Source organism: Schistocerca serialis, chromosome 10, assembly GCF_023864345.2.
Source record: "Schistocerca serialis cubense isolate TAMUIC-IGC-003099 chromosome 10, iqSchSeri2.2, whole genome shotgun sequence".
In the NCBI taxonomy this organism is placed as follows: Eukaryota; Metazoa; Arthropoda; class Insecta; order Orthoptera; family Acrididae; genus Schistocerca; species Schistocerca serialis.
Window position 1 is genome coordinate 243,333,882 of NC_064647.1, and position 23,424 is coordinate 243,357,305.

The window sequence follows — 23,424 nt, forward strand, 5'->3', positions numbered from 1 at the left end:
TAGGTATCCCACAAAAATGTTTATTAAATGTATCACAAATGAGTTTGGTGTCTGTTACTTATTAACCATTACATTGAAGAGATTCTGGTGTTTCCTGTTTGATATCAGTTTGTAAAAATTTTCTGACAATATCCCATATAGTTTTGCATTTGTTCTTTGAATAATTTATGTAGGCTTTATTTGCTAGTCCTTTGTCTTATGTATTATTGTACAAATGACTTTCTTGTTCAGTTTGAAATAACTGTGGAAATTTGGATCTTCTGTAGTTATGCTTTGTTCACAGTGTGTCCTCTTAGTCGTACATGATATTCTTATACTCTTTATGATCCAGCCATTTTGAATGTCCCTGGCTGAATGTTGTACCTTCACTCATTTTAATGGGAAGGCAATGTTGGAATAATAACACACGATGTCAGTTTTCTTGCTGACATCATCTTCCTCGTAAACAATATTCCAGGTTTGAGATTGAAGTACATTTTTAAACTTGCCGATACTGGTCAGGTCTCTGCTGTGCATTCTATAGATGTAAGCAGATGACATCTTGTGCTTTGTTTGTGATAAACTAAGCCATATCAGGATACCCTGATGGTCATAGTGTCCATTGGACCATTTGAGGACATTCATAAATGGGAAAGAATTGTTGCAATTCCAGATAACTCTATTGCAACTTTAATTGCATACATATGTGTACACTGCATTTGAGAATTCAGTAATGAGAAAATCAATAACAGAATAATTGCCACAAGTGGAGAATAAAACAATGTCAGTGATATTACTACTAAGTGTAGGCACTTTACATCTTGCACGCCTGTACATGTTGATGCACAACCACTACATTCACTCCCCTCTCCCAGTGCCAACAATATTTGCAATTCTGTGTGCAAGCATGAAAGAAATTTTGTGTTTGGCTACTTGCAACTTCTCTGGTGTCAAGCATCACAGTCAAGCGTGGTCAGAGGCCTCGGTGTCGTTAGGATATAATAAACTGCCAAATAGCGTAGGTATTCGTCGGGTTATCTCTGGGAACTGTTTAAGAAGTTATACGTAAGAAGAGTCACCAGTGTGGTATTGTCCACACAATGTACACACCCCAGACTGGCCAGACTGGGAGTGCTGTCGAGGGGACGATGATGTCGGAGGTCTGGTAGCAGGATCTAAAATGACAGAAAATCAGCTGTGAGTATAAGATATGTCACGTGTGCTGCAATAAACTGCCATTCAAACTTAACAGCGCATACCTAGGTTCAGTGGGCAGGATTGTGTTAAGCAGCCATACGTCTGTATCGTAGATCCGTTGACAGTCAAGATGACAGTCATCACTACTACGACGACGCAGTTGAGTGGATGGGTATGCAGACACGTATGCACCTGTGTCTGCCGAGAGCTGGAGCTTTGTGTAGAGGTCATTGGCAAACAGTTGACGGCTGCTTTTCGGTAAGCCAGTCACTGTCGTTATGACTTCCGCCTTGTTTTTAATTTCACATGGAGGACTGCATTTCTGCAGTTGAGAACAAAACCGCCTGTGGTACCAGCAAAGTCTTGTCGATGAAGGCAGTTGGCTGCGAGGGAGTGTGGTCTCCTATATCCTCTGTTTACCAAACTTCTCAAGATGCTTTGCTTCAGATTGTGAAAGGCAAGTGACCAGGGCATTCTTAACTCAGTGCCTGGTGGTAAGGTCAAAATATCTTGCCCCTCAAAAGCCATATCTTGATATAGTGCAGCCACAACATAGCTACATTTGCTTACATCAGCTGTGATGTTATCGAGCACAAATTGTCTCTTGAGCTGCATGAACTGTAGAACTGAATTCTGTTGCCAAAAAGGTGGTATGTAAACGTGACTCAGTTAATTGAAACAGGCACATCAACATACAGTGTCTGGTCTGATGTTGCTGTCACTCAATACATGGATGGTGCACACACATCTGGCATGAAAGACTCGTGGTTGACATTAAAAACAAGTAAACATTGTAGTATGTGGGTGGCACATGGTGCAGGCGGAGCAGTTTGTTTACACTCGATGTTTGGTATGCAACATTATGCATATTGCATCAATTGATATTTGTTGTCAACTGAGATTATGTCACTTGGTGCCTAAGATCACTTTGGGGCTCACCAAAAATGTTGCAGTTTGAGTTAACCTAACCATATTGGAACATTTAATTGACAATGTGTGTGTACACCTCAATCTGAGAATTCAGTGATGAGAAAATAAAAAACAGAATAATTATCAAAAGGCAAAGAATTAAACAATGTCAGCAATTTTATTGCTAAGTATAAATGCTTGATGTCTGGCACACACTGATGGACAACCTCTACAGAATCTTGGTCCAGGAATTTTAATTACTTTCTTTTATGTAATGATAATAATAATATTTACTTGCAGAGGCAACGGAAAAAGCATGCGAAGTTCAGAAGAACGCAAAATCCCGAAGATTGGCTAAAATTTACAGACGCACAAAATTTGGCACGGATTTTTGCCAGATGCCTTTAATAGGTTCCACAGCGAAACATTGTCTTGAAATTTGGTAGAAAATCGGAAGAAATTCTGGTCGTATGTAAAGTACGCAAGCGGCAAGACGCAGTCAATACCTTCACTGCGCAGTGCCGATGGTACTGTTACCGACGACTGTGCCCCTAAAGCGGAGTTATTGATCGCAGTTTTCCAGAATTCCTTCACTAGGGAAGATGAATGGAATATTCCAGAATTTGAAACACGAACAGCCGCTAGCATGAGTTTCTTAGAAGTGGATACCTTAGGGGTTGCGAAGCAACTCAAATTGCTTGATACGGGCAAGTCTTCAGGTCCAGATTGTATACCGATTAGGTTCCTTTCAGATTACGCTGATACAATAACTCCCTACTTAGCAATCATATACAACCGCTCACTCACCGATAGATCTGTACCTACAGATTGGAAAATTGCGCAGGTTGCACCAGTGTTTTAGAAGAGTATTAGGAGTAATCCATCGAACTACAGATCTATATCATTGACGTCGGTTTGAAGTAGGGTTTTGGAGCGTATACTGTATTCAAACATTATGACTCACCTCGAAGGGAACGATCTACTGATACGTAATCAGCATGGTTCCAGAAAACATCGTTCTTGTGCAACACAGTTAGCTCTTTATTCACACGAAGTAATGGCCGCTATCGACAGGGGATCTCAAGTTGATTCCGTATTTCTAGATTTCCGGAAAGCTTTTGACACCGTTGCTCACAAGCGACTTCTAATCAAGCTGCGGGCCTATGGGGTATCATCTCAGTTGTGCGACTGGATTCGTGATTTCCTGTTAGGAAGGTCGCAGTTCGTAGTAACAGACGGCAAATCATCGAGTAAAACTGAAGTGATATCAGGTGTTCCCCAGGGAAGCGTCCTGGGACCTCTGCTGTTCCTGATCTATATAAATGACCTGGGTGACAATCTGAGCAGTTCTTAGGTTGTTCGCAGATGATGCTGTAATTTACCGTCTAGTAAGGTCATGCGAAGACCAGTATCAGTTGCAAAGCGATTTAGAAAAGATTGCTGTATGGTGTGGCAGGTGGCAGTTGACGCTAAATAACGAAAAGTGTGAGGTGATCCACATGAGTTCCAAAAGAAATCTGTTGGAATTCGATTACTCGATAAATAGTACAATCTCAAGGCTGTCAGTTCAACTAAGTACCTGGGTGTTAAAATTACGAACAACTTCGGTTGGAAAGACCACATGATAATATTGTGGGGAAGGCGAGCCAAAGGTTGCGTTTCATTGGCAGGACACTTAGAAGATGCAACAAGTCCACTAAAGAGACAGCTTACACTACACTCGTTTGTCCTCTGTTAGAATATTGCTGCACGGTGTGGGATCCTTACCAGGTGGGATTGACGGAGGACATCGAAAGGGTGGAAAAAAGGGCAGCTCGTTTTGTATTATCACGTAATAGGGGTGAGCGTGTGGCAGGTATGATACGCGAGTTGGGATGGAAGTCGTTAAAGCAAAGACGTTTTTCGTCGCGGCGAGATCTATTTACGAAATTTCAATGCGAAAATATTTTGTTGAGCCCAACCTACATAGGTAGGAATGATCATCAAAATAAAATAAGAGAAATCAGAGCTCGAACATAAAGGTTTAGGTGTTCGTTTTTCCCGCGCACTGTTCGGTAGTGGAGTGGTAGAGAGATTGTATGATTGTGGTTCGTTGAACCCTCTGCCAAGCACTTAAATGTGAATTGCAGAGTAATCATGTAGATGTAGATAACATCTTTACAGTCTTAGACATTGTCAGTTTAGTACATTTACAAAGAAATCATGTCATACGTATAACGGATGTATACAGCAGATTTATACATTATATAAGCATTTGCCACTGTTAGTATGCTGAGGTATACAAAACTAGAATTGTTTGTAATGGAGCCCAGAAATCTTTCATTGAGTATAAATATTTTTTACTTAAGACCTGTTTTAATTTTTCTTTAAAAAGATTTTCATGGAGCTGCTTTATATTATTTGGCAAACTAGTACAGAATTATCTTCCAGCTTCAAGTGGAGTGTAATCTATAGCTTTTTTATTAGTATCCTATGGTAATCACTTCTGGTTCATGTATGGTAATTATGGGTGTCTATTCATTACACTCGGTCCATCACTCTCTTTTACTTGTGAATAGCTGTATTAATTACATTCACTCTCTTTTACATATAAAGTACCTACAATGAATAAACAGTCAATAAATTATAATTTTTGAGGTTTGGCAGAGGGTTCAACGAACCACAATCATACTATCTCTCTACCACTCCACTACCGAACAGTGCACGGGAAAAACGAACACCTAAACCTTTCTGTTCGAGCTCTGATTTCTCTTATTTTATTTTGATGATCATTCCTACCTATGTAGCTGGGGCTCAACAAAATATTTTCGTGTTCGGAAGAGAAAGTTGGTGACTGAAATTTCGTAAATAGATCTCGCCGCGATGAAAAACGTGAATGCCTGTATTAATTACATTCACTTCATCACTCTCTTTTACATATAAAGTACCTACAATGAATACACAGTCAATAAATTATAGTTTTTAAAGTAGGCCCTACAGGACTGGCAATCCCTTATATTGGCAGTCATCCTAACTGCTCTCTTTTGAAGCTTGAATATTCTGCCCATGTAGAGTGTGGATGCCCAACCCCAAATTTCAAGCCTTGTATTGCAAATACAAGTGAATTAATCCAAAATACACTTGTTTAAGAACAGGAGAATTTATTATATTTGAGAGATGTTTCAGTAAGTAAATGCTCTTCCCATTTAAGATGTTTGTCAATCACAATGCCTAAAGACACATTTATCAGATGTTCCAACTGTAGATTATGATTAAGTATGAGATTGGTTTTAATTCAACAAGAATGTAATTACAACAGTCCTGTAAGTTTACTCATTGTCAGAGGTTCTGTGATCAATTCAGAGTTCTCTTTATTGCTTTATAAGGGCTAGCTGATCAGTACAGCCCCAGTTAATAAATAGCATATCACCAGCGTAATTAACTGGGTTTGAGTTTTGTGGCCAAGTTGTGTCATTAATATATACAGTAAATGAAAGTGGCCCAAGAATACTTCCCATGGGAACTCCACGGCTGAGAGTTTTGTATGCTGGCTTTACAATTAGGATTTTACTTTCATTCTTATAATGCAGTTTACTACAGTATATCGGAGATGCAGTTGTAAGAAGTTAAGTGCTACTCCTCTTATACTGTAACTTTCTAATTTGGGTAATAGAATTGCATGAGTCACAGAATGAAAGGCCTTGGACAAATCTAGAAACCCTAGTGACTTTGTTTCCTTTATCCAGTCTGTTTAGCAGTTCATGGACAAAGGTTGCAACTGCTGTTATTGTGGAATTCCCATTTTGGAACCCACATATGATGGACACTGTTTGCCTAAATGAAAGGTTGCCCCAAAATCAAATCCCAGATGCACTGATGAATGAAATTGCACAAAATATGTCATTCTGTACCTGCGAAGTTGCCAATTTTTCTTGTGGCGCATGTATCTGATCATTTTGATAGCCCTATTTTTTTCCAGTGATACACAAACCCAAGACATTTTCATCCATCACAGCATAGAGCCTTTGGGTATATGAAATGAGTGAAGATTAGTATTAGCCTAACTATCACAGTCCTGTTTTATGATATTTATGTATAAACAGGTTAAATGTAACATAGTAAAATTAGCAGAAAGGGTGCTATATTGAAATGAAACCGTCTCTTCCTCAATTATATTACATTACTGCTGCATACTACTGTGTGTTGAACATTTACATGAGCACAGAGGTGTGTATTGGAGAATACGAGGTGGAGTCCACAATGCAGTTTAGAACACCTAAAGAAGGTTACTGGATTGGTCATCAAAATGCCTTACAGAAAAATGGAATCATGCCAAGAAAAACTCAGATGACAGTTACTTATGTGACGTAAGAGTAAAGATATCTCTACAAGAATGATGACACTTGTCTTGCAACTAACAGAAACATTCAGTAGCTGTACACAAGAAATCCAGTATGCTATAAGGGCAACGAAGGAGGAAACTTCATAATTTTCTTTTGGATGTATATGGATATCCAGTTGATTTTTTAATGACTTATCATAACTTGTTGGATGCTTTTTGTATCAAATAATTAAAGAGCTTGCTCTCTCACCCTAAACAAAGATGCAAAGTCTACATGGGAATTATTGTTACAATATCTTGTATTATGTTAGTGTAAATCATCCATTTGCTAAAACGTCATGTTCTGTAAAGTCTGTTGTGAAGAAGATGCTTCACGAACTTGGGATGAGTCAAGTTGTGTGTTCACTGGCAGAAGCAGAGGTTAGCTTTTCAGGCAAACATAAAAGTAAAAAAGTTAACTGGTATGCAAAAGAATTGGCACAAATTAAAGAAATGTGCTCATACTGTACCAAATACATAAGAGTGATGATAATTGAGGTACTGAGCAGAGGAATATGGTTTGCAATGCTTATTTGAAAAGTAAAAAGTATTACAAAGTTAAGCTCTTATAAGCCAAAAAAGCAGCTTGGAAAGGTACATAGAAGGAACTCCAGATAAGTGTAAGGCATGTTGTAAATTATTAGGCAAGATCATTCATCCAGCCAGATGTGTCAAACTTTGTTTGATCCAGGAGAACTGACTACCTGTTTCACAGAACAGTCAAAAACCTTGAGACAAAAAGAAGGCTTCAGACACGTATGTGGGGATGTGCTAGTTGCTCAGCTGTCTGAAGGATTTGTCTTTCATTGGAATGTGGTCACACACAATGATGTGTGTAAAAAGTTTCTGAATTCACTAATTCCAAAAGTATGGACTACTACTTTCTGTCTGTATTATTAAAAGAACATTTTAGTTGATAAGTAGGCCACTAAGTTGTATTTTTAATAATGTTTGTAAAGTATAAAGTTTTCAGAAGTTCACTGAAAATTTCAAAAGTTGCCCCAGTATTCAAATTATGTTCAGTGCTTGTGATGTATGCTACATGTAGGAGAGTACATACAGTTTACACCAGAGAGGACAGTCTATAATTTGGTTACAGGCATACACTCTGTTTTAGGTGAAAACACAGTGTCCCACATCTGAATTGTGGTTTATCTGTTCAACGTTTTTAACAGAATGTTGTGAGGAATGCTTAACCGCTTCTGCAAGGTAACCAAGCGACCCTGCTGTTCGGGTGTCTTTCAGCTTTTGCACTTCCCTTTATACCAACGTTTAATAGTTTATAATTTTTTTGATTGTTCTATTACGAACTACACTGACTTAAATTAACAGAGATAGGAAGCTATTAAATAGAGTTACTAATGGATCACAGGTAATGGTTCAAGATCTAAACTCACAAGTAGTAATATTACACGAGTTCAAACAAGCAATAATAACCTGTCAAGACTAGAAATAGACATTAATGGTTGAATGAAACATACTATATTAAATTTTTTGGGGTCTAGATGGTTAACAAGGGAAAGTGGATTCAAAACATGAATAAACAAAGGAAGAAGGCCAGTTGACTGTTATGCCCTTAGAAACATCTCTCATCGTGTTGACCTGAAGACGAATGATGAATTAGTTTGGATACTATTTTTATTCCTATTGTCGTATGCAATTATCTTCTACGGCAGTGAACCTACATTAAATAAAATGTTTGTTCAGCAGAAGAGAGCATACAGAATACTGGGTAGAGTAGGCAACTGTACACCTTACAGAATCTTTTTTAAGAATGTCTGAATTCTTACAGTCATTTTTCAACACATTTACTCCACAGCGAGTTTTGTTACTGACAGTGAATCTCAGTTTATGCAGAGCTGCAAGCTACACACAAACAGTACAAGACACGAAAATAATTTATACATAGACTTTACCTTCTTGTGAAGGGTTCTTCATACTCTGGTGGGAAGGTATTGGAACTCTGCCATTATATAGACCTGAGAATCCAGTTGTCTTGTTAGCTGTGTGACAGGTACTAGTGTGCTATGATTGGACTCAGTTTTTACAGATGTAGCTACCTATTTTCTCATGACCATGTAAATATTAAGGTGCAGCTACTTAGTATCACTGAGGAAACAACAGCTTTTTCCAAAGTAATCACTTTATTTCTATTAACTTGATTAAATTTTGCTGCCATAAACACTAAAATGACAGCTCACTGCTAGAAGCACACAGATTAACTTTCTACAATTTCCTTGTATTTTGTAAATGTATACCATGACTTGTTCCACTTTGCAGAAGGTTTTTCTTCCCGAAGGGACTAAACGAACGAGTGAATACGCTGTGACCTTCATCCATGTAACAACTGCTGCTACTGCTACTACTGCTATTACTACTACTGCTACTGCGTCCTACATGTTGTACATGGAGCGTAGGAAAAAGCTTAACACTGTGATCACACCCTAAGGGTCACAGTTAATCTGAACTGATTTTTATTGTTACCAACAAATGCCATTACAAAGTAAATGTAATGGAAGTGAATGTAAGTATACCAAGGTCCTTGAACACCACTCTGCAAAATGTGCAATCATCTACTTTACATAACATTCTCCCTGGTCAGTTTTGATGAACAAACATTGTTTTAATTTAGGTGCACTGCTACTAGACCTAACAGCTTGCTGTTCATTATTTATTGTTGTGACACTACCCAAGATGAGGGTGGTATATTTTCGACCGTGTGAAACTGGAGACGCTATGTTTTCCCGAAGCTTGTGCTAAATGAATCGATAATTTGCACACGATGCAATATTTTAGCATTTACTCTGGTCACAACTCATTGCTCATTAGGATAACTACTAGTAACGTCTGTATTGTTGACAGATATTGCATGTGACCAGTTGAAGAGAGGCTCATTTCAGTGTGTCTCAGTGGAAGGGACGTCCATAGCTGAAGATGTCGGACAACACTGCAATGATGATAGCCGCAGGTGGCATTACAGGTAAGTTTTCTTACGGACTCCTCAATTTGTAATTGACTGTCCCCTCAGTTCGAACAATACAAAAATATCAAAATGATGAAATTTAAGTTTTAAAGCAACATTTCTTCAATTGCACTTCAATTGCACATGTAAGTGCGATGAGTCAGTGCGGAAAGGCAGCACTGAAGAATTTGAAAGCTGGTTGTTGCATGACTTGGAAGAAGAAGAAGATGAAACAGGATATAAAGGGCCACTTTTAAAGTAAAGTCTAACTTTAAGAGTGGTGAATTTGTATTTCTTCTTGAAATCAATAATTTACAAAAGTTAACATCTTTGTTACGTGTGGTTTTGACCACATTTAGTTCACAGGATAAAATTACACTTCATCAGCATGAAGCCATATCACAGTCCTAATTTCCGGTGTCTGTTCACGACCATGACTCTACAAAGACACGCTCTAAGCAAAGTAACACAAAGATATCACATCTCGCTGGTGCAAAGAATCAAATATGGAAGTTTACTACAGGCTCGAGTTAACATTTTTTGAGAGGTCACCTCCAGTTTGTATTGATGGTTTTCTGGACCTATTTCTAAAGTGTAGGCTGGTGCCTCATCTTCAAGGTCTCTGTGACAATATTGTTCGACGTGATAAAGTGAGGCCATACGGTGTCGCCTTTGCTTTGCTGTCTGTTGCTCTGGCCAACACATTCTCTGGATCTCTCACACAGTGAAAACTTCTGGTCGAGGGACTGATACTCACCAGTCACTATGATTGATGAACTCTGGCATGGGGCTCAATTGGACACTCTGTCCAACCAGGTTAAGGCCGTAGTTGCTGTCAGAGGTTACAGCTCTATGTAATGAATTTTGCACTGCTGTACAGTCCAAAATCACATACTATATATGCACATTAAGTAAAACTGTATTATTTACTATTATATTTGGTGTTGGAGTTTTAACAGGGAAGTAGCTTGCTTATTTATCACCGCAGCTTAGGTTCTTAGCTGCTGCTTCTTCTTTTTATCTGCATGTAATGAACTAGGTTACTTGTTGTCCAGGGTTCATCTTCTGTGTGGTCTTCCCTCGTTCCTTTCAGCTGATTGATGAAATTGCCTCACCTGTCGATGTCATCTTTTGTCATAAATTTGCACCAAATGATTCTCACATTTATGTCTATGTTACTGCATTTTATTCTTTAGAACTCTCCCTTATCTTTTTATTTTTCCTTTTTTGCTAGTGTAGTAAATAACAGAGTACAATAATTATGCTCTGAAAATAAGCGCACTAGACAAAAAATTACTCACCTTCAGGAATCATCAGGCCCTTGCCTTTAACTCTCATAATGGGCTCAAATCAGCGTGGAGGCCGCAAGTTTCTTCAGGTGTACCGTATCCAGCTGATGACACTCACTGATCGTCAGATCCTGTAGAGTTAACAAATTACGGGGATTTTGACTGCCGCATGTAGTGCTCATTTTCACTGATAATGACTTCTTTAATTGAGATTTAATATTGTTTTTCAGTTATCTTTTCACTGCTCGACAGTCGCCTTGTTTGCAGCTGTTATGGACTTTGTCTCTTCTGTGCGTAATTATCACTGTAAGGAAATTTAATACTGCATTTCTTACTTTGTTTTGTCTATAAATGTAAATGGATTGACTGGATAACGTGTAACTTTTGTCAAATCTTAACATCTGAGACGTAGAAGTCTGTTCAAAGAATGATTGAATTTGAGTGACATTTCATTTGCCTGATCAGTCTTAACTATTGTAAAAAATATTTATATTCTGTGAGGAATTCACACATCTCTGAAGTAGAGCGATGATGCTAGGAGCTTCTGTATTCACATCTGCACAAGTACTTCCTTTCACGAATGTGCTGCAGTCACCGCCCCATCTGGAAGACACACGTCATCTCTTGGCATGATTCCACGTGTCCAAATGAAATAAAAAATCTGCGCAATATTTGTGCTCTTCTCTACTATGACTTGTTTTACTGCTTTCATTCCCAAGTATCACTTCTCCATAAGAATGCTTACGGAACACATCACTCCTCTGGGGTTATATGTAACACCAGACACATTATACACCTGCTGCTCCAAATAATGCAAGAAATTTCCTTTGAGATTAAGATTTGAGGATTTAGAGCAGGGGTAGTCAACCCTTTTTTATCTACTACTCACTTTTATACCTTTGTTGGTAGTAAAATTTTCTAACAACTTATAAAGTAGGAAATAACTTTATGAAATGTATAAAACAGAGCTATAGTAAGTTACAGCTTATAATGTTGGGTTGGTGCAAAAGTTTCTAACCTTTTTGCGTAAGTTTAATAAACACATAACACACACATAATAGAGACTTTGGTTGTCAGTAATATATTCTTCTTCACCATTTACAATAATCTACAACGCTGGGGTAACATTATGATTCCACGACTGGAAGTTGTGTGGTTTTGTGGTGAAGAACCTGTTGAGGCATGTTAGGCACTTATTTTCAACCAGAAATGAAGTTCCTTGAAGAATGTTTGATAGAGAATGGAAAAGGTGAAAATCTGAGGGTGCCACATCAGGTGAACAAGGTGGGTGCAGAATGACGTCGCAACCCAACTCCTGTATAGTGATCTTTTGTGGTTGTATGCAGGTCATTGTGTCGGGAGTTGCTGCTGTTTTTTGGGCTCAGCCATTCCTTTCTTTTCCTGATGTTACATAAAGACACTATTTCTTATCACCAGTAATAATACAGAATAGGAATGGTCAGCCTATTTCCTCGAACCAGTTGATGATGAACAAGCCGAGATGCACAAATGGGGACATTTTGATTTTTGTGATTTTGGCTCAGAGCGTTCGGTACCCCTACACCCGGTTTTTGAAACTTCCACATTCCGTGCAAATGCCTTACGATGGTGGAATGATCACAGTTCATCACATTTGCCAGTTCTCGGTTACACTGATGTGGATCATTGTGGATTAATGTGTTTAAGTGAGCTTCACGAAACCCCGAAGGCCTTCCTGATACTGGAGAGTCACTAATGTTAAAATGATACTCCTTAAACTGAGAAAACCATTTTCTTGCCATGCCCTGTCCAATGGTGCTATCACCATACATGGTGCAAACAGAAGAATACATGGGAAATGTTCTGATTTCTCCACTTGGCACTCCTATTTTCTAGTGTCCGCAGCTCCGCTCATTATCTCCAAAGGACAAAGTGACAAGATGTAATCTCAGATAGCAACAGTGAACTAGAAATAAAAAATAGCAAATGATAAATTAAGCCACAGCAGTGAGAACACCAACATGCAAAACAAAACCGCTATCAATTATGCACCAACATAACAATAATTAAATAGCAAATATTTCATGCCCGAATTTTATGAATACCTAATGAAAATTATTTTAAACGCCTACTGCATACCATCCACTGTGAAAGCTGGAAGACCCTCTAGTGGGCGATAGGGACCATGTTGACTGTCACTGGTTTCGAGGGCCACTCAAGATGTGAGAGAGTTCCAGAGTGGGTGTTTGTTGAACCGGGAATGTGTGTGTGCAGCTCTGTGGACACAGCCATTGTCATGTTGGAAGACAGAGGTGTGCACTGCATACGGTCTCATCGTGAAGATGTACAAGAAAGTTTAATGCTCATTCACCAGGAATGCACAAGTAAACATCACGGTTGACATTCACCGTAACTTGAACGAGTGAGCCTGAGTCGTGGTAACGAAAAGCACACCCGAGAGAGCAACAGGGAACAAACTCTGGCCTGTCCTGCACCCTCCACACACAGTGGTCGAACACATCACTAGGCTATCAGTCCACTTGATACTTCGCCTCATGTTGTCTGAGCAGAGGCAAATTCATTACTTCTCAAACCACAGTAGACACCTCCACTCAGTTACTGTGCTGTCTGGCCCACTGGAGACTTGCAGCTTACTGTGCCGCTGTGAGCACTGCTATATGACTTCAGATGTCCATTCTGTACAGTTTCCTTCACAGTATTCTCTCAGGAACTATAGCAGTTGTCACCTAAATAAGTATCTCGAGGTTGTGCTGTCACAGCGCCAGGCACAAACTGCTGTAATTTGTCCACTTTACAGCTCTGTTGCCATTTACGTGCTACAGCGACGATGGAGGTCAGCGCCACCTGCATTTTCAGTGTTTCCGTGTGATATTGTGTGTTTGCGTGTGGTTTCTCTGTTCTGTAGAAAGGTGCGTTGACTTGTGTGTTATAGTGGAGGTAAGGAAGGAGCGAGGGTCCAACTGGTAAAGGATGACAAGACATTCGAAAATAAACTAAGATTGTTTTGTTGAACATACTGAAGTTTTTTTTCCCCCCTGCTATGGCTGGCACTAAAGAAGCCAGGAATAATATAAATTTTGCACAAATTAATAAACTGACAGTAAAACCTCGTTGTATTTCCGAATCGACTGTATTCCGTGTAAACAGTGCAGTGATGTCGGCAAAGTCTCCAGATGTGAGCGTGTACTTTGATCCTCCAAGAAAGGGATACAAACAAAAATGGAAATCTACAGAATTTGATGATTTTTTAAAAAAAAAAGTTTACTGTGGAGAAATGTACTGGGTTACTGCAGCATAGGAGAGCATCTGACGGATAGAAAAATACAGGGTGATCTCTGTGAAATAATTCTGTTCTTTGGCTTCACCGGTTATTTCGTTTTTGGCACAGAAAGTGTAATGACAGACGAAAATTTTTAATGAGACACACATTGGAGCAGCAAGGTTGAACTTTTTATGTAGAATGCACTTAATGTGTATTGACGACAACTGTCTCGTAGTATTCTTCAGTAAAACTTGGGTTTCTCAAAACCATACAAACAAATATCTTTCACTCTACTGCAATGGAAATAGTGGGCTGAAAATATGTACAGTTACTTCTTTAAGGCATATATTGGCAATTTGGGTGCTGGGTGCGGCAATTTGGGTGCTGGGTGCAGTGACGAATGGTCTGTAATAGCTGCAAATTAAAAAGGGGTAATTGGAAGATCGAGAATATTCTCTGTCTTTTAGGTGAGCTGTCGGAACTAAAGTCCTGGCGGCAGCATACGATTAATCACGCACTATCGCACATGGAGTCTCTTGTAAATAAAATGCAGTCTTGGGTGACACAATACAATACATATGTTACCAAAATTAATTTTACAGTTTTCTTAATAACTTTCTCACTGAAAGTTTCTATTAGGTCCAACAGAATGCAAAGTCATCAGCAACGACATTTTTCATTACACAGGTGGAAAAGTTTCAAACCTCTAAGTTATTTTATTCTGACTCAGAATACTTTTTTGTTTTCACAGTAAAATATGTACCACAAGCATCTACAAACATTGACAATGTTCCTATATTTTTTTAATCCAAATATGTCAGTGGTTTTTTCACATGGTGAAACAGCACACGCGCAGCCCTTCCCGGACATTTTTGTTGCAGTGCAGGAAGGAATTTGTTCTTCAAAACATTTTCGTAGGGTGCACCTGTTACTGTAGTGCCCTTTGGAATGCAATGGGTAAGGATTATGCCCTCGCTGTCTCAGAACATGGACACCATCATTTTTTCAGCACTGGCGGTTACACGAAATTTTTTTGGTGGCGGTGAATCTGTGTGCTTCCATTGAGCTGACTGGCGCATTGTTTCTGGATTGAAAAATGGCATCCACGTCTCATCCATTGTCACAACCGATGAAAAGAAAGTCCCATTCATGCTGTCGTTGCGCGTCAACATTGCTTGGCAACGTGCCACACGGGCAGCCGTGTGGTCGTCCCTCAGCATTCGTGGCACCCACCTGGATGACACTTTTCGCATTTTCAGGTCGTCATGCAGGATTGTGTGCACAGAACCCACAGAAATGCCAACTCTGGAGGCGATCTGTTCAACAGTCATTCGGTGATCCCCCAAAACAATTCTCTCCACTTTCTCGATCATGTCGTCAGACCGGCTTGTGCGAGCCCGAGGTTGTTTCGGTTTGTTGTCACACGATGTTCTGCCTTCATTAAACTGTCGCACCCACGAACGCACTTTCGACACATCCATAACTCCATCACCACATGTCTCCTTCAACTGTCGATGAATTTCAATTGGTTTCACTCCACGCAAATTCAGAAAACGAATGATTACACGCTGTTCAAGTAAGGAAAACGTCGCCATTTTAAGTATTTAAAACAGTTCTCATTCTCGCCGCTGGCGGTAAAATTCCATCTGTTGTACGGTGCTGCCATCTCTGGGACGTATTGACAATGAACGCGGCCTCATTTTAAAACAATGCGCATGTTTCTATCTCTTTCCAGTCCGGAGAAAAAAAATAGGAGGCCTTAGAACTTGAATGCACCTCGTACTTTAAATACAATATAATGAGCATCTCTGTTATATTTAGAAACAAAGTTATAATATAAGATAAAACTGTCCTTTTTAGTGAACTATTCACAAACATCCCTAATTTCTTTAATGAGACTTGTTTTCTATAATTTTCACACTTCTTTCTGGAGGTGTGTGTGCTGTCGCAAAGTTACCCCTATAATCTGCAGAAATAACTTTTTTTGCTTTCCTATGGCTGTAGAAAAATCATAAAATTCAGCGCGTACACAATGGTTCGCACATATCACTTATTTATACTAACTCACCTTCAGTTAGTAGCTTGCGTCACTAATAGCAGCATTGTGGAGAAACGCACTGCAGCAAAGGTTAATGTTGAAAACACACTGTGGCAGAAGTATTTGTCAAATGTTGACCCGAGTTACAGTATACAAGAATAAAAAGCTGGAACAATTGTAATAAACATTTTTGGAACAGTGATTAAAATTTTTTTAATTTTTTTGTTTTTAAAATTCAGTCTTCATCACACCAGATATGTTACAAGAACATACATGATATCACAGCAGCTGAGAAGTGTGCTCCACCTACCATCTTCGAAGGATGCCATGGGTCTGATGTTGGTCATGTGATATGACCAAAACTGGTCACCTATGTTCTTGTAACATACATGGTGTGATTAAGACTGAATTTTAAAAACAAAAAATTTTAAAAAGCTGGAACACACTGTTGTCACAAAGTAATACCTTGCTCACAATACTGCCCAGTTTTAAGGTATTATGACAGGAAGAAACATAATTGTTAACATACGACTTAGTAAAAATGAGGGCATATCACATGCTTTAGTAGAAGCCTGTATCAGCTACTCCTATATGAAAATCTAGGGCTGTTATATTACACCTACCCAAGTGAAAGTGAGGCACTTCCTAGCTTTAGGAAACATAGCACCTTCCATGGGGGATAGTGTGGGGAGGGTTAAAAAGAAACTGCAAGTCAGTCATTTTTTATGTATATAGTTTACCCGTTTGTCATGTTTACTTTGCTCAAGATTTTACACAGTCACATTACTCTTACCTGGACGTGCACAATGTTACAGCATTTATGGAAGTATGCGTTATGCACCCCCTTGACGTGGTGAAGACGTGTTTGCAGCTGCAGCACTCACCGGTGGCCAGATCCACGCCCAAGGGCGTAGCCCAGTACTACTACACTGGCGTTGTCAACTGTGTTCGGACTGTCTACCGCCAGGAGAGCTTCCTCTCACTGTGGAAGGGAGTTGTCCCTCCCGTGCTCATTGAGACTCCGAGGAGAGCAATGAATGTGAGTCACTCAATTTGCTTCTGAGGTAATCTCTTCACAGTATAGTCACAGCACTGTAGTTTTATATAAGTATTCCCCTTATTTTGTATGTTTTCTTTCAGAAGTATATATAATAATTTTGCTTCAACCAAAGTTGTTGTTAATAATAACTACTAAACTGATCTACAGAAAAACATTAGGTCCCACCCTTTCAAATCAACCCCACACAAGAATGAGTAATGGCTGGTGTGTGGTGCATGTTTCAAATAAGGAAGTTCCCACACCACACCCTGTATAACCAGTTCATAAATGTACAGCAAGGGAACATTTAGTATAATGAGGAGATTATTTTTAAGTAGGTGGCACGACATTCTTTGCTTTGCATTGTGCAATTTCTAATGATGATGTTTGAAGCATTAATGGTTGGGACATATTGTTCAAGCTGCCTCAAAATATAGTTCTGGGTATATTATTATTGCTTATATTCATGCTGGTTTGCATTGTATAATCTCATCAGTGCAAATGCCAGGCTGTTTCATATATTTGCAGGGTCTGAATGTGTGAGCTCCATGACATGTTTATGTCCCATACCGAGCGAGGTGGTGCAGTGGTTAGCACACTGGACTCGCATTCGGGAGGACGACGGTTCAATCCCGTCTCCAGCCATCCTGATTTAGGTTTTCCGTGATTTCCCTAAATCGTTTCAGGCAAATGCTGGGATGGTTCCTTTGAAAGGGCACGGCCGACTTCCTTCCCCATCCTTCCCTAACCCGAGCTTGCGCTCCGTCTCTAATGACCTCGTTGCCGACGGGACGTTAAACACTAACCACCACCACCACCACCACCACCCACCATGTTTATGTCCAGTTGCATTCGTAGGAATTTCCTGCAAATCCTGGTTTTTGTAATGGATTCGAAATTCATTTAACTTTCTTTGTTTTGTTTGAAACTGCATTAACTGATTTTTTTCTGTTTTAATTTTAAACCATCCAGGTTAAATCAGTTGTCTAATTTTATGTCGCATTTATGGCAGTTTGAGGAATTTAGCTAGCACTGGTAGTTTCAATGGTACAGATGTATCACTGAAAAGAGAACTGAGTGACAGTCATTATTAAGAAGTAGATCATTTAAGTAAAATGCAAACAAAATGGAGCCTAAGGCTGAATTTTGGGGATTTCCTGTGAAATAGTTTTTCCAATCCGAAGCATAATTGCCTCAATCTGATGTTATAACAACTCTTTTTCTTCAACTAATAATGATAGAAATCTAAGGAGGCAAGTGTTAGATTTCTAGATATGTGCAAGGACATCTAATTTTGGCAGGGTACATGCAGATACTATTTAAAAATGTGTAGCAGGCTGGCTATGTCATGGTGGTTAAAGGGCATAGCACACAAATATTGCAGAGCAACTTCAGTACGCCAAGCAGAGACTTGGAATCATATGGGGCACTAGTATACAGACAGCCTATCCATCCCATGTATTCTTTTGTTTGTAAATGTTGCAGATATTGTTCAGTGACACATGTGTTGTTTTCCCAAATTTCAAATCCTTTTTTTTTCTTGCGCTCATTATAGTATTTAATTCATTTGGTACTTGTGTCTGTCACAGGTATGCTTATTTGCTTGTAATTGACAAATTTCTGTTCTTTTTTGCATATTTCACTTACATCTTGTAATTTACTACTGACATAGTGTATTGCGTATCACTAATCTGAACTAATTATCTCATATTACAGTTTCTTCTCTTTGAAAACTATGAGCAGCACCTCTTGTTTGGGTCTGAAACAGCAAAACCATTGGTAAGTATAACATGTTGTAGATTGATCCTGTTTTATACTACTTTTATTAACAATGTGTGTATAAAAGAAATATGGATCTGTAAATAATGGAAGGAGTAAAAAATAAGACTATTTCTTGTATTTTAGTTGTAGACCACTCCGACTCACCATGTTGTTGAGACAGCCTAATCTACAAATACAGTAAATGAGATCGAAAGCATTGCAAAACTTTCCCTCAGAGCTAGAACCTTTTCTAGGCAGCTCACAAAACTGTTGGGTATATTGACAACATCCTCAGATGTCATATGAACTTTGTTGTCAACAATCAAACACAGTTTGAAAATAACAGTAATATTCATAAATATAATACTAGAAAGAGTAATGGCGTACACTATCCTTCCCTCAGCCTTGGGGTAGTGCAGAAATAAATGAATTCAGCCATAAAAATATTTGACCCCCCTATCCATTTGATGTAAAGAATTCGACAGATAATAAAATGAACTTAAAATAAAAACTGAAATTGTGTATGCTTGACAAATACAAATTGAAATTGTGTTTGCTTGGTACGTACAAACTGAAGTTATGTATGCTTGACAACTACTTCTACTCCATGTAAGAACTTCTCAATGAGTAATAATATGGTGTATGAATCTATTGTGTGGGAGGTGGTACCAATAATTCAGGGTGTTTCAAAAAGAATGACATGATTTTGAATGGCAGTAAATATAAAACATTGGATGTGCCAGAAAGGAAGAGTGTGTTGGAATAGGCATGGTCTAGAGCAGGCTCATCCAAGAATTGCCCGCGGGCCCCAGGCAGTGTAGTTCAGCATCCCGGCCATGACCGTGCGTCGCTAGTGTCGGCATAGGAGCGAGAGAGAGAGCTGCGGAGTGAGTGAGACAGCACAGCACTGCTCTGCGGTGGACTGTCCCGCAGTCAGATCCAATGCAAACAAAATAACAGAGGAAGCGCACCTCTGTAAAAGAGGCCGATGAGCGGTAAAACAAGCAAACCATTTACTGTTTAGGTAACAACTAGTGCTCGTGTGGCAGAATTACTACTCAAAGCTTTAGACAACAATATCCAAAACAAGAATCGAAGAACATCTGAGTTGTTTTCTGGCCCACAGGTTCATTCTATTAGTACTGCACATGCACACTCGTCATATGTACAATGGGCGTCTTCTGAAAAATATATCAGTTTCTTAAATGAACTAGAGTCATAAATATTCTATTTTAGAAATAATATTCTATAAGGGATATAGAGTCTATTTCTTACTGTTAGCAGTTACAAGTAAATATTTTTTGTTATACTTCAGGCTACATCTTTTTGTATCCCCTTTCAGAGTTTAGAAATCGGATCCTTAGTTTCTGTTTTGTACGTAATAATTTTAAATGACCAAGTTTGAAAACTTATTAAAAATAGAATTAAGTCTATAAAGCTCTTTAATTCCTACAGTCAATGTTGTTAAAGAAGATTGTAACATTTTACACTTTTTTTCTTTTTTGAGGAAACGGTTTTGTCTACGTTTGGTTCAATATTTCCTGACACTGATAACCTCAAAGAATTAGTCAAATTTTTAGCGTCAAGTAATGAACGGTTCTTAGTTTTAGCAAGCTTTAAAAGAGAGAAAAAGCGCTCACAGATATACGTGGAACCAAACATTGAGAGAACTTTGGCAGCGTGCTTGTGCAAAAGAGGATATTTCTCTCACGGAAGACAGCTGTAAAAGTCATCCAAAGAAAGCGGTCCTTCAGGCGGATATCGCACTGCAGGTCAATCAGCTCTAGTTGACGCACTTGTGAAACTTCTTTTTTTTTAATCTTATGGGACTTAACTGCTAAGGTCATCAGTCCCTAAGCTTACACACTACTTAACCTAAATTATCCTAAGGACAAACACACACACACACCCATGCCCGAGGGAGGAGTCGAACCTCCGCCCGGATCAGCCGCACAGTCCATGACTGCAGCGCCCAGACCGCTCAGCTAAGCACTTGTGAGACGTCCTATGCTGAAGGGAAAACGGGCGAACAAATATATCTGAGGCCGATTGAAGCTCACTTTATCTCCAAAAATCTGTTTTCAAACCGTTCTTGTAATTTGCAAATGATTTCAACATAATCTGAAAAATCTGCATCTTCTTTAACGCTATGTAGTGCAGGAAAGTGTCCACAATTCTTCTTGTGCAATTGTTTTTCCCAAAAAAGAAGTTTTTTTTTTTTTAAATGCTTGAATCATCTGCGCTAAATCAACAACATAGTGATTTTCGCGTTGGAGTGAAATGTTCAAAGAATTTAAATGACCAGTAAGGTCACTCAAAAAAGCCAAATTCACCACCCACTTAAGATCACAAAGTAATACTTCTGGACCGCCTTTCATTTCCAAAAAGGTATTTATTTCACCCCTCAAGGAGAAAAACTGATGAAGCACCTTTCCTCTGCTCAGCCATCTTACTTCGGCGTGGTAGGGGATGTCCGGGTATTCCGCCTCGATATCAGCCAGAAACTCTTTTAATTGGTGATGGGTGAGTCCTTGCGATCGAAGATAATTAACCGTTCGAAGAAATGTGTCCATAACATGTTTTTATGTTGACAATCTTCTCATAAAGTGCCTCCTGGTGTATCAGACAGTGGACTGCCGCGAATAAGGAACAGCCGACTGTCATATCCCTCGTAGCGCAGGGGCTCCATCCGTTGTTACACTGGTCAGGTGTTCCCATTTTAAGCCCATTGACTCTAACACGTTTCCCATGGCTAGAAAAAATATCCAAGCCTGTGGTTGTGTCTTTTAATGGTATAAGATGGAGAAATTCTTCGGTGAGACGCAGATTGTCGTCAACACCTCGAATGAATATGACGAGCTGAGATATGTCCGCAACGTCAGCGGACTCGTCAAGAGCGATAGAAAGTGAAATAAAGTTTGCTGCTCTCTCCATTAATTGCTGCTCCATATCTGAGACCTTATCTTCTACTCTGTGGGCACGAAGCGCGCGTACAGTGGCATGGCGAGGGTTGGCAGGCGGTCCGCACGGCCAGCTAAGCGACACGGCTCGGCCACTGCGACAACAAACGAATTCGCCCGGGGCGCTGGCCGCGGGCGATTGCGGGCGCTAGCGCCCCAGGAACACAGTTTGGACAAGCCTGGTCTAGAGTTTCAGAAAATAAGCGTTAGATGTCAGTCAATGTGTTGTCTCAGTTAGCAGTGAGTCAGAAGTGAGATGACATCTGCTCAACAGAAAGTGTTTTGTGTGCTGCAGTTTGCAAAGACTGAGTCATTGATTTTGGTCCAGAGTGCTTTTCATTCATGTTTTAGCATTGATCTACCTGTCCCAAAAACATTTGTCATTAGTACTGCCAATTTGAAGAGACAGTGTGCTCGTATGAAAGTAAGAGTCTAGGTTGATCTCGCACTCGGTGGAAAGAATTCGGCAAATGTTTAAGTGAGGTCCAAAAGTCTGCTTGCCACAGAGGCGGAGAACTGACAATGCCTCATGCGACTGGGAAATGTTAAGACATCATTTGGTCTGTAAACCATACAGACTACAGTTAGTGCAAACTATTTGGGTTGATGATGAAAGGAAATAGATTCACTTCAGTAGTGCGCTGCTCAGGGTTTATACGACCCAGGAGATCCGGAAAAAAACCGGTAATTTTTTCATCTGGGAGAAATCCAGGAATTTTTATTGTTTTAGTTTTCAGTTAAATTTTTGTAACTTTGACTGGTAAGAACCAAAACTCTACCAAAGAATATTACTGTATCTCGCTACTGAATAATAATATTGAAGCAATAAAACATGAACGAGAGAAAAAAAAAACGAAAATAAAACTTAAGTTGCAAAGGAATTGCGCTATATACAACTACAAAACTCAGTGCTCATACAATCGTCTGCCAGCAGCAAATTGTGTCAAAGGCCTTAGGAAGACTATGCAGTGCTTCACAACAATGAATTGCTTCCGATGAGCGTGACGTTACAACTGCAGTAGCGTTTGAGTAGTTGCGAGCGAGCTCTTGCGCATGTACTGTAGCGTCGCATATGAGTAGTATCTTCTCTCGTTTCTAGCTACAGAAGTGTGGAAGTTAGCTGTATAAGCAATAGCAGCAAGCAGCCAATACTACTCAGAAAAATTTTACTGGCACATCTAAGCTGCCAGATTCACGCATGGTCAACAGGCCTGGCTCTAGGGGTCGGGGGACAGACTGGGGTATCTACCCTGGGCAGCAATTTCAGGGGAGGGGGGAGGGCAAATTCATATTCTTGAGGAAAAAGACCATGTTTCACAAAACGCCTAGCATCCAGCGCACGTTGGTCTGTCGATTATTCGTATGATTTTGAAACACATCCCTGTTGGTTTTTGAACATTTTTGAACTAATTCTAAGTTGATCCTCAATGAATCGTAAGTTTATTTTTGAATGCGTGCATAGTGTACGTGATGCCTCTGTTATGGGAATCCCTGTGGCATCTAGAGATAAACTTTCCTGCAGACAAAAGGGGACAGGGCTATACAAGTTGAGCGGAATAAAACCAAACGGGTGAAACCAATGTGTTTGACTGGGTTTGAGAATGATCAGCATTGTTATAATTACTAACAAAATCCATAGATTCAGACTACCAGAGTGGAAATAAACGA

The 23,424-nt window shown here is 39.5% G+C and overlaps 1 protein-coding gene and 1 non-coding gene across 4 annotated transcripts in view; both read left to right on the forward strand.

The window, feature by feature from the left end:
- LOC126425119 (mitochondrial 2-oxodicarboxylate carrier-like) overlaps positions 1-23,424 on the forward strand; it is an 86,785-nt gene that overhangs the window by 13,780 nt on the left and 49,581 nt on the right. For all 3 annotated transcript variants that reach the window (XM_050088049.1, XM_050088047.1, XM_050088048.1), the window contains exons 2-4: positions 9,308-9,425; positions 16,812-17,035; positions 18,752-18,814. In XM_050088049.1, coding sequence (XP_049944006.1) covers positions 9,380-9,425; positions 16,812-17,035; positions 18,752-18,814 — 333 coding nt within the window. In that variant the 5' untranslated portion in view covers positions 9,308-9,379. The remainder of the gene's footprint in view (positions 1-9,307; positions 9,426-16,811; positions 17,036-18,751; positions 18,815-23,424) is intronic.
- Trnaa-cgc (transfer RNA alanine (anticodon CGC)) lies at positions 17,608-17,680 on the forward strand. The gene has a single exon. It is a non-coding gene; the product is annotated as a tRNA-Ala (tRNA).